Source organism: Pezoporus occidentalis, unplaced genomic scaffold (assembly GCF_034315485.1).
Source record: "Pezoporus occidentalis ecotype Australia unplaced genomic scaffold, CSIRO_AGI_Poc_V1 ctg103, whole genome shotgun sequence".
Classification (NCBI taxonomy): domain Eukaryota; kingdom Metazoa; phylum Chordata; class Aves; order Psittaciformes; family Psittacidae; genus Pezoporus; species Pezoporus occidentalis.
In genome coordinates this window covers 1,231,664-1,246,236 of record NW_026912812.1, presented here as the reverse complement: position 1 = coordinate 1,246,236, position 14,573 = coordinate 1,231,664, and the positions used below count along the sequence as shown (strand labels likewise).

The 14,573-nt window shown below is 38.9% G+C and overlaps 1 protein-coding gene across 1 annotated transcript; it reads left to right on the top strand.

Moving 5' to 3' along the window:
- The first annotated feature begins 5,333 nt into the window (after nucleotides 1-5,333).
- POLR1F (RNA polymerase I subunit F) lies at nucleotides 5,334-10,652 on the top strand. The gene is made up of 4 exons (XM_062616582.1): nucleotides 5,334-5,582; nucleotides 5,698-5,839; nucleotides 7,471-7,679; nucleotides 9,322-10,652. Exons 1-4 carry the CDS (start codon nucleotides 5,383-5,385, stop codon nucleotides 9,785-9,787), a joined length of 1,017 nt encoding a protein of 338 aa, XP_062472566.1. The 5' UTR covers nucleotides 5,334-5,382; the 3' UTR covers nucleotides 9,788-10,652.
- The last annotated feature ends 3,921 nt before the right edge of the window (nucleotides 10,653-14,573 follow it).

The following is a 14,573-nucleotide window of genomic DNA, read 5'->3' as shown; positions in this document are numbered from 1 at the left end:
AGATTGCAGGACCTGGGCTTTAGTTTGAAAGCAGCCTAGCAGATATAATCAAATATCTTTCATTCATGGGTGGCTATTTTGGATCTCCCTCAGATTAGGGACCAGGTGTCCAGGACAGAAGGATTAAGTTTTTCATTAAAAAATAAATAAACAAACAAGTAATTGTAAGAGATGCAAAACTGGGAATAACAATGAAAGTTAAAAATTCCTGTGCCTTAGCAAAACCTGTGGAAGTTCTAGAGTTTTGTCTGAGCAAGGATTTATTTATAAATGTGTGCATGTTCATTTCATTACAAATGTCTTCACAATTCTTCACATGATATAACAGGATATGAACACTGAAAGGACAGAGACCTAGCAGAACCAGAAGATTATTTTGTCTTCTGTAGTATCTTGAAGAAGTACAGAAGTCATAAAGCAGGATGGCAAAAAAAGGCATTTTCTACTCTTGAAATTAATGGCAGATGGCTTTTCTGGATGCAATCGCCTGTGCATCCTTAATTCCTATCTTTCCTGACAATATAAAAAAAGCTGGAATAATGGGTTACTTGGAGTTTCTGAGTATGAACTACAAAATAACACAGCTGGATTTTTTAAGAGACACCTCATTTACCCCATTTACAATCTGCATATCCATCTCATTTGGTAGCACAATTCATCAGAAGCATTTAAAATACTGCAGAAAAGCCTTACTGTTCTTCACATTGGCATAGGCTGCCTACCTCCCTCATTTCTATGGTGACATCACCTCTTGTATACATGGGAAAAGTCACGTTCTCACATTATTAGCTGTACTCTCAGCCAGTATTCAAACACACTTCACTCACTGATGGAAACATGGAGGAGAAACTCAACATCAGCTCAACAGCCAGATCTCCACAGATCATGATGTTTCTACCACTGAAACTATACCTTCAAAAAACAGCAAAGCTTGGGAGGGGCACCACAGCCACTATCAGGTACCCTACGGCAGGTGCTCTCATTTCCACGAATGTAAGGTAAGAGAGCTACTTGGATACAGTTCTTTCAGTAATATATTTATAGAAAAGATGTTTTCTCTCTGGAGGAGTGATTCACAGTGTAGGCAACACTGATCACCAGCCATGTCAGCCATTTCCTGGCAGGCAACAACCTACTTGGAGAATCAAGGGCCAGAGGCAAATTGAGCCAGTCCCCAGCTGTTAGGAAATGTCCATCCTAGACACCAAAAATGTCACTACAAATCAAGACAAATTATTACCTGAAAAAAAAAATAACATAAGCTGTCTTATCCCATTTCTTTCCCTTAATGTTTCTCTTAAGTGATTTTCTAGCTATTAAAGATCGACCTAGTAATTCCTGACAAAACAAAGCAGAGTCATAAGCACATTCAATTTTCGGCCTGCCCTGAATTTACTATGGCATTCTTGGACGACAGCACTTTCAGTATCAAGGCCTTAGTGTGCCATCTGGTGGATTTTCAGAATCTGGTACATTTTGTTTCTCTACAAACCCAGTGATATAGAGAAGCCCGATATACTAACAGGAGCACCCAGCTTTTTTGGCCACTGACAGTACCCATCATCTCATCCTGTATTTGCTTAAATCAAATTTTTGCCTGAGGTTAATAACATAACTCTTGAATTTCCAGTCAAATGAGTTTTTACTACTGTAACTATTGTAACTTTAGCTAATCCCTTATTAACTAGTCTCTTAATCAATTGTATATGTAATTGAATGATGGCTTTCTCAAAAAAACTTCCACAAAATTAACCTAACAGAATTCCATATTTAGGGCCACAACCTGAGGCCCTCAATTACATTTATACGCTTAATTCTCAATGACCAAACATGCTAGGATTAGTCCCTATTTGCGATGAGAGTCAAAGATGGTGAAGCAAACCATACAACTTCAAACAAAACTGAGAGTTTGAGTACTGATTCTTCATTCTAAGTACCAAAGCAACAAGCATCATTAAAAATACTGTAGGTTTTTATGATACCACATGAAAAATGTGAAGCCACCTAAAATATTTGGGGAAAAAAAAAAGAAAAAAAAAAGGCATTAGTTTTCTACTGTATTGACCCTTTCTTTGTAAATGTGAGACATCTGTACATTTTTCTTTTTTATAGAGCACAAGTTGTGTGACAAGGAACCTGGGATGGATTCAATTTCAAACCACTCTGAGTCCTTTGAGCACACAGCCCTAAGGAGTGTATCTTCTACTCCAGCATAGTGCCACAGGCACTCTTCCACTCTGCACAAGAAGCTTTATATTCCATCACAGCTAAGACTTCAAGGGTTTTAATGCTGGATGCAGGCTGCTCTCTGAATGACTGAGCTGCAACTGACACAAAAGAGCATGAATGGGCAGTTGGATGAGGCTTCTACCCAACATACGATGTCATTTCAGAGACCTGGATTGAGGATGGCAATGACTGTATGGGAATAAAAGAAAACACCACCTGAAAGGTGCTGGATATGTGGCTGATTCTCCTTACTGGAGTCTGGCTTTCTTTCCATAAAGAGAAAACAAGACAAACACAGATAAACAGAAAGGAGAAGAATAGTAGTGACTGAAAATGCAGCTTTTGGATTTGGTCCCAGTTGTTACTGGCAACCTGACTGCAAGAGACAAACAGGCTCAGCACAGTTTTATCTGCCACTGTGAGACTTGGCAAATGTACCAACGCTGTGCTGTTCTAGACATTGATTTTAGCTGCCTTTTTGGACACCAGCTGTCTGTCTCATCAGCTGAGACAGACTTTTTAAACTGAAAACTAACATCAAGAAGTAAAAAGAAGATAAACAACTAGGGAAGACAAACAATACAAGAAAGAAATGCGCTGATATCAGGATTTAAGTGTTAAAATCTGGGTGGTTTTAAGAGCTGAACTGTTACTTGGTGAGGCAGCATTTGGACTGAGATTGTTCTCTTTCATCAGGACATCTTTTACAACCAGGTAGTGCAAACCCAAGTCATATGATGGGTCTGAAGTCTCCAGGAGACTGCGAGACAATGCTGCTTTTGGTCCGGATAGGCTTTGTTGCATCAGCAACCAGTGTGGCCTGACAGGAGTGGGCTCCTGGTATCTACATTGAAAGAGTTTCAAGAAGCCTATTGTGCATTAGGTCTGGCCTGACCCCATAGACTTAATGACCATTAGGATTTACAGCTCATTCTCCAGATTACTTTAGCTTGAACGGAAATCTGGAAGTCCCAAGAGCACTTTACAATGAAATCCAAAGCACAGTAGCAGGGATAAGTGGAGATTCAATTATAAAGTGCAGAGCTGATCTCTGTAGAGAGTTTTCTGGGGACAGAAGTCCATGAGGACAACCCCAGATAGGTACAGTAGCAGAAAGAGGAAGCTCTTTTGGCACCACCTTGCCCAACCTGCCTACAGGGAGAAAGACACAAATTCACATTTTTGTTCATGTTGCCTTTCTGTCTTGTTCTGAGTATTTCTTGAAGGAGCATAGTCAGGTTTTTGTTATCCTGAATAAATTAGAGTGTAGCCCTTAGTGTATTATATGTCCTCACTGCAAATTAAATCCACTCATAAATAAGGGTTATAAAATGTATATTTTATTTAAGAATAGAAGTGCAGCAGTTACTGTATAAGGTCTTTAACTGAGATTGAAAGCACATCGCAAAGTTTAAGTATCATCTAAATAGATAAAAAATACAGATACTGCTGGCAGAAAACTGAAAGCATATAACATACAATTAATTTCAACCAACATTAAATACCTTGGAGGATTAAAGCCACAAGAGAATACAGATTACAGTAGTTTAAGACATTTTTCCTTTAATTTTGCAAGTTCAGTATGACATCTGAAAGCCATTTTTATGTCAGCTCTTTCACACTAATCCAACTTTACTTGCAGTAAAGTACTGCAAATTATACCATTTGTTTTACATGTGAAAACTAACAACATCCTGTCTTCACAGTACATCCAGTCAAAGAAAACCTTCTGGTGATGTAGTACTTGAGTAGTTTCCACGGCTTTTGCATCACATAACATTTTATAGGAAGTTCAAGGACTTCTGACATAAGGCTTGTTTTTACAGAGCAACACTGTTTCTGAAGCCTCCACAACATAAAAGGAATTTTAGCACCTTTAATAAATATATATAAATTATTTTTATAACTCTGCATGTGGATCCAGTAAGTTTCAAAGTGTACATTTACTAAAACAAGCTGGTGTAAGTTTGATTTTAATCAAAGAAACCTTTGATACCAATACCTCAACACCTTTTCAAGGTTTTGCATGCATCAGTTCAATGAGTTCAAAATAAAATCTTAAGACAATACTGTGAAATTTTGTGCTCATATAAAGTCTGACTGACACCTCTAGATAAAGCCTTCACTAACTAGCCACAAGTTCAGCTGGTTACAACAGATCAATAAGCTTTCTTTTTTTCCCTGTTACTGTGCCTCACTTTGTATGTCATGGCAGTGTGTAGAGCACCAGCATCTCTTTTTGTGACTTTTCTTTCTTCTATCTTCTAGTATGTGGTTAATAAGTGTCACAAAACTTCTCATTATATGCACAAATTAAGATACACGCCCTACTAACAGAAAACAAGTTCTGCATTTAAAATTGCCATGTATGAAGAACACCATTTAAGGTAATTTGACATCATATCTTTTGTCTAAATTACCAAATATTTGATTTAATTTTATGATGACATTGTAACAGTCTTTTTGTCTAAACCACCAAACATTTGATTTAGGTTCATGGGGAAAATGGATGTGTGAGGAGGGGTCATTAGATGCAGAAATCATATAATCATATGATCACAGACTGGTTTGGGTTGGAAAGGATGTTAAAGCTCTTCCAGCTCCAACCCCCCCGCCATGGGAAGGGACACCTTCCACTAGCCCAGACTGCTCAAAGCCCCATCCAACCTGGCCTTGAACACTGCCAGGCATGGGGCAGCCACAGCCTCTCTGGGCAACCTGTGCCAGTGCCTTAGCACTCTCACAGTAAAGAACTTCTTCCTTATATCTATCCAAATCAGCTGAACAAAGAAAATTAACAATGCTGATCGTGTAGGTATAAGCTGAAGAGCGGTCCGAGCCACTGTATGCATGGATTACCGGGACAGACCCTCGCTTCTCGGTGCTCCCTCAACTACCCGCGCTACCCGGGCCTGCGGTAGAGCCGGGAGCCAGGAGCGACAGCGCGGTACTCTGACATGAACCACCCAGCAGCCACACCGGCTGCTCCGCCATGACGCGCCGCACTCGCGGCACCCCGACCGCGGCACTTTCCGCCGGCGGCACTCGGAAACGCGTCCTCCGCGACATAGTCATTCCGCGCCGCCGGATGGTAAGTGACGCCATCGCAGCGCGCCGTGGCGTGTGCAGACGCGGCCACCACCCGTCCGCAGCATGGCCGTGGCGGGGCCGCCGCCCCCCGCCGCCGCTATCCCCTCTTTTGCCGTGGCCTGCGGCCTGGTGTGGCAGCGTTATTCGTGCCTGGTGGTGGCGCCGCACCGCAGGCACGTCGCGCTGGCGCCGCGCTACCTGGGCCGCAAGCGCACCGGCATCCGCGCCCAGCTGGACGCCGAGCTCCTGCGGTACTCGGAGAGGTGCGGCCGAGGACGGGACTTGGCTCGGAGGAGGCCTCAGCCTGCCTGACCTCCCCCGGCGCTGTGGTAGATGGCTGCGACTTAACGGTTAACTTTGCCCCCTCTTTTCTTACAGCCTTCAGGGTGTGCCGGTGGCTTACGACAACATTAAAGTGGTGGGCGCGCTCGGGGACATTTACGACGACCAAGGATTCATCCACCTGAACATCGAGGCTGATTTCGTGATCTTCAGCCCCAAGAAAGGGAAGAAACTGGTGGTATGTAAACGTGTTGGCATCTCACGGGGCTGCTTTTCTTTAAAATAAAGCATGGCTTATCTCCGTCATCGTCAGAGGTCTGGGACTTCGGTGGAGTTATGTTTTAGTTTATGTTAGTAGTTTATTGTATAGTTTACAGTAGTTTATTAGCAGCTTGTAGTAGTAGTGTTTATTTGAATTGTCTGTCCCAATATGTGCTAAATACATATGTGTTAAGAAAAAATATATAAAATACATATATTGTGAGAAAAATGTAGGGGGTTTCGTTATGAGCGAGCTAAAGGCAGAACGGAAAGTCTGTAGGACATGGGGTTCCAGAGTGTGGGCCCCAGACAAGGAAGTTTGCGGTCAGTGATAGGAACATCTATACGCAGTATGTTATATAGGTAAATTTATGTAACTGCAAGGCTTGAACATATGTGTCAAAAGCAAAGTTCAGAAGTTCATTCGTGAGGAAGACTCAGAGCCTTCCTCCCTACGACCACCAGAGACCCTCCGAGAGCTGTCAAAGGGGAGGGGTTTGGGTTCTCGGAAAATGTAAATCATTTCTCAGAAGAGGGCGAGCATAATCAGGAAACGAAACCTAGAAAGGTGTGTAAACTGTAAATATCCACTGAGCAGGTGTGCTCATCTGTCCATAGGTGATGCACTCAGAATGCTGCTATTAAAGGGCTCTTTGCTTCACAATTTCTGTCTGTGAAATTTTGATTGTTGAGTATGTTTCTCACATATATGTTATGAAAATACTGTATCATCCGGATTTATTATTATACCAGATCATAATTCTGGCTATCACTGATACTGATGCTTCTTTCTGAAGAGAAGATAATTATCAAACAACTTTGCTTGTTCTTACTTGATAGTGGCAGGAATGTTTAGGATGTTCTCACAAGTTTAGTTCCTTAAGTTCAAGAGCAGTACATCAAACTGAAGCCTGCCTTCCCAGAAAAGGAAACGTATGGCTCTCTAAACAGCTGTAAGCTTGTTAATGTCCTTGCGTCAGTACTTGAGAAAAAATAAGTTGGCAGTTGGCTTACATTCCTTGTTGTGTCATACCTTTTGCAGCATAGCTTGTGTTTTTCTGTCTTTCTAAATGTGATTAAGAAGTGAATGTGTGCTCTTGCTCAGAAGAGAATGAGAAAACCCTCAGTCTTTCATTCATCTTTGAGGAAAACAAAGGTCAATGACATTTGACATATAACTGTGGCAGAAACCCCATGAATGAAGAACTTAAAAGCTGTGTGGTCTGCATCTTTAGCTGCCAAGTATTTCTGTGCCAGCGTGAAGGCTGTTAGAGGCAAGTAAATCAGACTTAAAATGTCTTTAAAGCAAAGTTGATGGCTGTAGTAGGAAAGAGTTATCTGTTCTATTCAGCTAGCCACTATGGCTAAATCGCTCATTTTGATTTTCTTTATCTTGCAGGTAGAGGTTAATTCTGTTTTTGGAGGAATCATATGAAGAGTGTATAGGGATAGCTTTGATTTTAGTGAAAAATTCTTAACTTATTTGTAGATAAACTGATTTTGTAAGGTATGCATCAACTTTTGTTGAGAAGTGTCCATATAAGGAACTAAATATATACCACATGTGATCTTCACTAGGGTTCATATGATGTTCTTTTTCCTTTTTAGGGTGTAATTAATAAAGTGGCCCCTAGTCATATTGGCTGCCTGATACATGGATGCTTCAATGCTTCTATCCCTAAACCTGAACAAATGTCAGTTGCACAGTGGCAAGACCTGGGGTTAAAAATAGGCGATGAACTGAAATTTCAAGTATTGCACTTAGATTCTGATGCAGCTGGGGTGTTCTTCATTCGAGGAGGACTCACTAAAAGCCGGTATTGTGCCCTACTAAAGAGTATTTTTAACTGTTTTAATGGGTTTGTTACAAGCTCAATGATTTGACTTTATGTCATAATCTTTAAGCTTTCCTTTGTTTTACACAAGCGCATACCTATATGTAGCTTGTGTTAGTTGCATTAAACTAAACTTTCTAGTGTTAAAGGCGCGTGGAAGTTTTCTCTAGAAAAATATAAGTAGATACTTTTTTAGCTTTAAAAATCTGAGTGTGCTGACCTGTGAATTGTTGATTGCATAAATAAAAATACATGATCAAAATAGCATCCCCAAATGTCTAGCTGTGCTTATGAAAAGCTTAGGCCATTCAAGGGGAGCAGTCTAGTTTCTTGACACAGTGTTTATGTAAGTGTTTACACACACATGCGCGCACACACATTAGATAACTACAGACAGCTGTACTTGTGTGACTTAAATGCTTGCTGAAACATCAGAATATCGAAGATGATACAAGAGAATGCATCAGCTTCCTCTTTTCATGTATGCCTCTCTAAATTTTCAGAGCAGTTTGCTAAAAATCTTAATAGTGCTTTCTTTAAAAGAGATCAGGTTTATTTAAGTGGTCATTTACTGAGCAATTTTTTTTTTTACTAACCGTAGAATAGTTAGGGTTGGAAGGACCGTAAGATCATCTAGTTCCAAGCCGCTGCCATGGGCAGGGACACCTTTCACCAGACTATGTCACCCAAGGCTCTGTCCAACCTTGCCTAGGAACACTGCCAAGGATGGAGCATTTACCACTTCTTTGGACGTGTTCCAGTGCCTCACCACCCTCACAGTAAAGAACTTCTTTCTTATATCTAACCTAAACTTCTCTTGTTTAAATTTAAACCCATTACTCCTCTTCCTATCACTACAGTCCCTGATGAAGAGTCCCAATGTAGTTGTTTTTAATTAAATGTACAACTTGTCTAGTACTGAAAAAATCATAACATTTTTTCTTTGGCTTTCTTAATCTGAAAGGGTGCTCTAGACTATTTCAGTGAATTTACAATGAAACTTAATGATTTTGTCCTCAGTGCCTCTTGGGACATCTCATGGTTTTTAACTTTTTTCTCCAGTGCTCTCAGTTGCAGGGTACCTGCTTTTTTTGTTTTGTTTTATTTTATTTTGTTTGAGGTTTTTTCTTTCTTCTTTTTTTGACTTTTCTGGCATCGCCTTTGTTTTAACTACATACTTCAGCAAGGCAACTGCTTGGAAAAAACAGCACTCTGTGTCATGTGTGAACAGGCTGTTGGTTATGCGTGCTTCTGAATAACTTAAGAAGCTTTACTACACAATTTGTAATTATGAATTAGTGGATGAAGGAGTACAAGAAAAAAGGAAAAATCAAAATGGTCTGTACAGCATATATTAGAGCAGGGTTAAATTTGAAAGAAAATACTAATTCTGAGGTAAAAAGTGAGCCATTCAAGTAATAGAAATTACCCTAAAAGTAGTAAATCAGCTTTATGATTTTCTGTAATTAGAGTATCATCTTCTCTGTCTCTTGCTGTTTTTTAGCAAATGCTTATGTTTTATCTACTTGGTGTATATATTGTGCTTTAGCAAATTTTGACATTGGACTGTGTGTGTTGAACTTTAATGTCTCTACATCAGTTTATATTGTATATTTCTTTACAGCATGAAGCCTAAAAAATCTGGGGCTGTCACTGACAGTGCAAATGGAGATGAAACTCAAAAGCTTGACCACCAAGAAAATAGCTTGAATGACTCTGGGGGAGATAATGTTACAGAGAAGCCATTTGATGAGACTAATAACACTGGGAAGGAAAATGCGGAAGAGCAAAGTGTCAGTGCCATGAATGGATTATGTGATGATAAAAACAAGAAGAAGAAAAAGAAAACACATAAGCCAGAAGAAAATGTATTGCCTACCACTGACTCCAGTGGTTACCAAAGTGACCATAAAAGGTCAAAGAAAAGAAAGCATTGCAGTGAAGTTGAAGAAAGTGAATTATCTCAGCTGTCAGAAGAACCCAAAGCTAAAAAAACTAAAAAGGGACTACAGTCTCAAGTGCCTTTCCTGAATAAGAGTTCAGATGTTTTTGATAAGCTGTCACATAGCAAGGAGAAGGTTAGAAAGTAAAATTGTATTTTGTCCTATAACTGTATTGATAGCTACATCAAAGTAACTATCAGGTGATCTAGAGAAAACACATGCAGGTATTTTTCCTGTTTTAACAGTAGGTTCTCAACAAAGCCAATATTCACGTCTGTCTATGGTTGTTAATCTTTTGTCTATATTATGAAAAATGTAGTTCCAACTTAACCAGCTATTGTGAGTTTCTAAAGCACGGTCAACTTCTTTGTTGTGTTACAAATATTTTGATTCTGCAAACATGTTTTTAGAGTATTGAATGCCTTTGGCAGGAGAGCAAGTGCTCTTAGAAAAAAGTATTTTTAGCTGTTATTAAAACAATTGTTCTGCACTCTGTGAAGCCTGCAGTGATCTGCATTTTTCTTTTGCTCTTTGTCTTTTCCTTGCTTCTTTTAGAACAAATTATTTGCTTTTGGTTTGGCAGTTTTCTGTTGCTCAAAATATGCAGCCCAAACAGACCAGTGGATGAGCTCTAAGGAAGGATTTTTTTTTTAAAGGGCCTAAGTAAGCTAGCTGCCTTTTGGAAAACATGAGCCTTGATCAAAACTGCCTCTGAATAAATGGTTTGCCTTTGGAAGCATCCCAACCTTTGACAGCCCTCAGACAGTACAGACCGTTGTTGTAAAAAGCATGGGGGTAGTTAGATACCCAAACTGTTGGAGCTCGTTTTTTTCCATATACCTGTGAAGAGGTTATGTGATCTGATGCTCTCAGGATTTTTAGGGTTGGCTATGAAAGGGCTGAAATAGTTTCATTATAACAAGGCATATATTTTTCTTACCATAATGTTGATTCTGTTCTGCTTTTTAGCTTTTGGAAATTCTGTCATTTCAATAAAGCCTGAAGGAATTGAGTAGACTCAGTTTATAGAGAGAAGATATTTTGTCTTCTGGATTTGTGTGTACACAAGTACGACTCTGAAAATGAAGCTTCACACTTCTCCAACATTGTCAGTAAATGCATTTTTTAAAGACACAGATCATGATTTTTATGTCATGACTTTACACATCACCAAGTTTGGTTAAATTCGGCTCTAAGGCTTGTAGCAAGCCACTGAGTTGGCTTGATGTTAAGCAATTAGGAACAATCACAACCGGGCAATGGCTTCCTGAAATAAGAATAAAAAGATTGCCAATTTTTAGCCAAACAATAGATACGGGTGTAAAGTGGGGGAAGAAAATAGGCTGCATACCCCTACAATGTCTTGCTATGAGACTTCTCACTGGGCTTGAGATACATTGCAGTCTAAAACATTTTCAGGTTGTAAAGCAGCAAGGCCCTTAAGCATCAGCAGCAAGGGACCATAAAAAAAGCAGTACTTCTTCATATTATAAAGATTGTAGGAAAACTTAATGACGGATTATTTCAGCATTTTTCTATTGAACACTTCTAATTTTATATTGACAAATGTAACAAAGGAAAAAAACCCATTTTCATTTTCTGTAACATTTTTTCCTTGGTGATGTTGCAGCTTTTTCTTACCTCTGAGCAAAAACTGTTCTGTTAATTATATTTCTAGTGTTTAGGAAAGCTTGAGTACAGGGAGTTCTGACACTTCAGGTTTTCTTTGGGTTTTTTAATAAATTATAATAATTACAATTATGTTTAGACTTTGTTTCTTTACTGGAGCACACTTTGAAAGATGGTCTACAAAATTTCAATGAATTTGTGAAAAACTGAGTAGGAGAGAAAGATTTAAAAAATGAGAAAAAGCTGTGAGTTTCTTCAGAAACCCAGAGTACAAAAGGCAAAATTTCAGTTTAATGAAGTTTTTGAAATTTCAGACTCTTTTCTGAGAATAGAAAGAAACTTGAAAAGTTCTTTTTAAGGACATCTCTCTCTTTTCTCCACTGAGCATTTTCAGTCCATTCAAAATGCTTCTATAGTTTTTGGAAGTGTGACGTAACATGCTTGAAATGTGCAAATAGTAATTTCAAATAGAGAAGTATCCCATTCTAGGTATCTGAATTACATTGTTAGGTAGGTAACCAAAAGATTCTTTTTTTTTTTTCCCAAATTCATATTATGGTGAAATTAACTGATTTTTTCATTTTGCTTAAAATATGTCAAAATATAATTCCAAGAAAACCACTCTGATCCACTATGAATTTACGCTTTATGTGTAAATTCAGTGCAGGACTCGGAAAATTCTGGTTTACAGAAGGGTTCTGCCTGTTCTCATGCAATGCCACATGGTGGAGTATTGCCTTTTCTGTAGGGCTTTTTCCCCCATCTGTCATCAAAAGAACTCAAAACTTGTGTGAACTGAGGAGCAGAAGTTTCTGGTAAGCATAAGATACGTTAGCTTCAGAGCATTACTTTCTATCAGCACTGTGCTACTGGAGCAATTGCAAAGTCCCTTGTCAAAACCACAGAAGGTTCTGAATGGCAAAGGACACTTCTGCACTTTGTTGTACTTTTTGATTGCATTCCACTCTTGGACTACATAATTATACTGACTGTAATAAGAGTGAGAGCCTGCAGACTTACTTAATTCCTCCCATTGCAATATAGCAAGGTGTACTTCTCTATTACAGTTGACTGTAAAGAAAACTTGTTTATTCAGGTGGAAAAAACTAACACACAAAGCTGCATTTTTTTTTTTTTTTTTTTTAAATCTAAGTAGTATTTTAACAGGGTGAAGTAGAATGCAGCCATAAATGAGAGGGCTAAAATAATAACTGAAATGAGACTGGAAGAGAAACAGAATTTGTATGTGGTCTGAATTTCAGCATCAAAACCTTTGTATTTACCCTAGCTCCTATGAGCATGTTAGTTTAGTTTTCTAGTTTTCACATGTCTCAAAGTCCAGTTAATATGTGTATTGATCCAGTATTTCACTGTTCATATTCCAGATTCTTTCCTTTATTTGTATAGGAAAAGAGGCTTGTGTGTCTCATGCAAATGCTGTGATGCGTAGGTGCATTTGGTTGTACTTTCTTAGCAAATTTTATTTATTGCCCAGTTTTCAGACTTCTACTTAACTAAAATACTGAATTCCTATAAGTTTCATGGAAATGAGTGATTAGGCAGAGAAGAGAAATTGCATTAGTTACCCTGTTTCAAGAAAAAGTGACCCCAAGGTAAGCTGTGCTGAGCCCTAACCCCTCTGGACTCCATGGCAGTGGGAAAAACTTCATGCAGAGCTATGTACCTTACTAGGCATGAGGAAATGGGAAGGAATGCAGACTGCCAACCCGCATAGGCTGCTGTGCTGTAACAGTACTACCTGTAGACACATTTGAATTATGTTAATGTAGAAAGGCTGACATCAGATTGCAGATTTAGCTCTCTGCACTTTATCAGTCACAAAGTAAAATACAGAAATTGTCCTGGCAGTTGAAACTATAACCCACTTGACTGCACTGAATGACAGTAATGTGGTCTGTTATGCTTGTCCTTGTTCTGGATAAGGGTGTCTTGTCTATAGAGCTTCACTGGGAAGGTTAAAAAGTGTCTTAATTCTGCTTAGCATGTTGAGTGATGTTCCGACCTGAACATAAATCCATGTGTTTTACGTGTTAGCGATATAACCGTTAAGAGTCTTGCAGAAAAAGTGGATAAGAAAATCTTTACCTTTAGTAATAAATTACATTTTGAGAGTAAACTAAGCTCTGCTTATGGAATGGTTGTGGGGTTTTCAGGTTTACATGTGTGAGGACTCAAAAACATCAGTAGAACTCTGCCATGTTTGTGAATATTAGAATGTGCTACTATGCTTGTGGTATGTCTGTGCTCTGGATCTGGCTCAGATTGCTTCAGGCTTAGTCTTGAAAGTACCCATTGATGAAGATTAGGAATTGCATGATTTTTTAAGGGTAACTAGAGAGTGGAATTAAGAGGATTCACTAAAAAGCTCAACTATAAAAAGGCTGATTCATAACTTTAGAGGAAGCATTGAATAAATCTGCTATGAAAGACAGCTAATGAGACATAATGGAACTGTGCACTAAACTGTGGAAGATGTTCACACTGCTTTGTAGTGGAATGGGATATTGAAATCAGTGCAACAAGCTAAAATTAGGACCCTCTCAAGAAAACCAGTCTATGTGGGACCAGTGTTCATGAAACTCTGCTTATTAAAACTCTAGAAAAACAGAAGCTTCTGTTTGACATACCGTCTGTGCTAAAGGACTTCCATTCTGTTAGTCTTAACTAAAAAATGCCTCTCACCATTGAGCTGTCTCGTCTGCTCTTAGTTTTCAAACACCAATAATAAATTCTGTAGAAACCCTTTAGTGCTAGCAAATTGGCAGTGTTTATTTGGTTTTAGGTACAATATGTAATCCAAACCGCTTTTTTCCCTTCAAGTTGCAGATTTTATAATTGGAAAAGCTTGGTTCACAAATTCTAAGGAGAGTAGTATTCTCACTAGTTCAATGTAAAATTAACAGACCATTTGTGAGATCAGTACTAAAATATTGTTTAAGTGACAAATAAAATTCTTAGTTCTGTGTGACTGTGCAATTTATGTAGTACAATTCATAGTACTACGTAGCAAGGCCAGGATGGGGAGTAGCAAGATTTCTGCTGAAGGCCTGAAGCTAAGAGTTAGGAGGGTATGGTTAGTAGGTTACAGGAGAGTAAAACTTTGATCTCAGTCAGCTATTCATAACATAACGTATCGGTCTGATCAGTATCAGAAGAAAAAGAAATAGTGTTATCTTAATTTTTTTACGCTAATTTAGACTGAACATCATACAGTATTAGTTTGGCACTGTGCTAGTGGCGTGTCAGCTGTCTCCAGGGCCCTTGTCAAAAGCAGAGGAAAGTC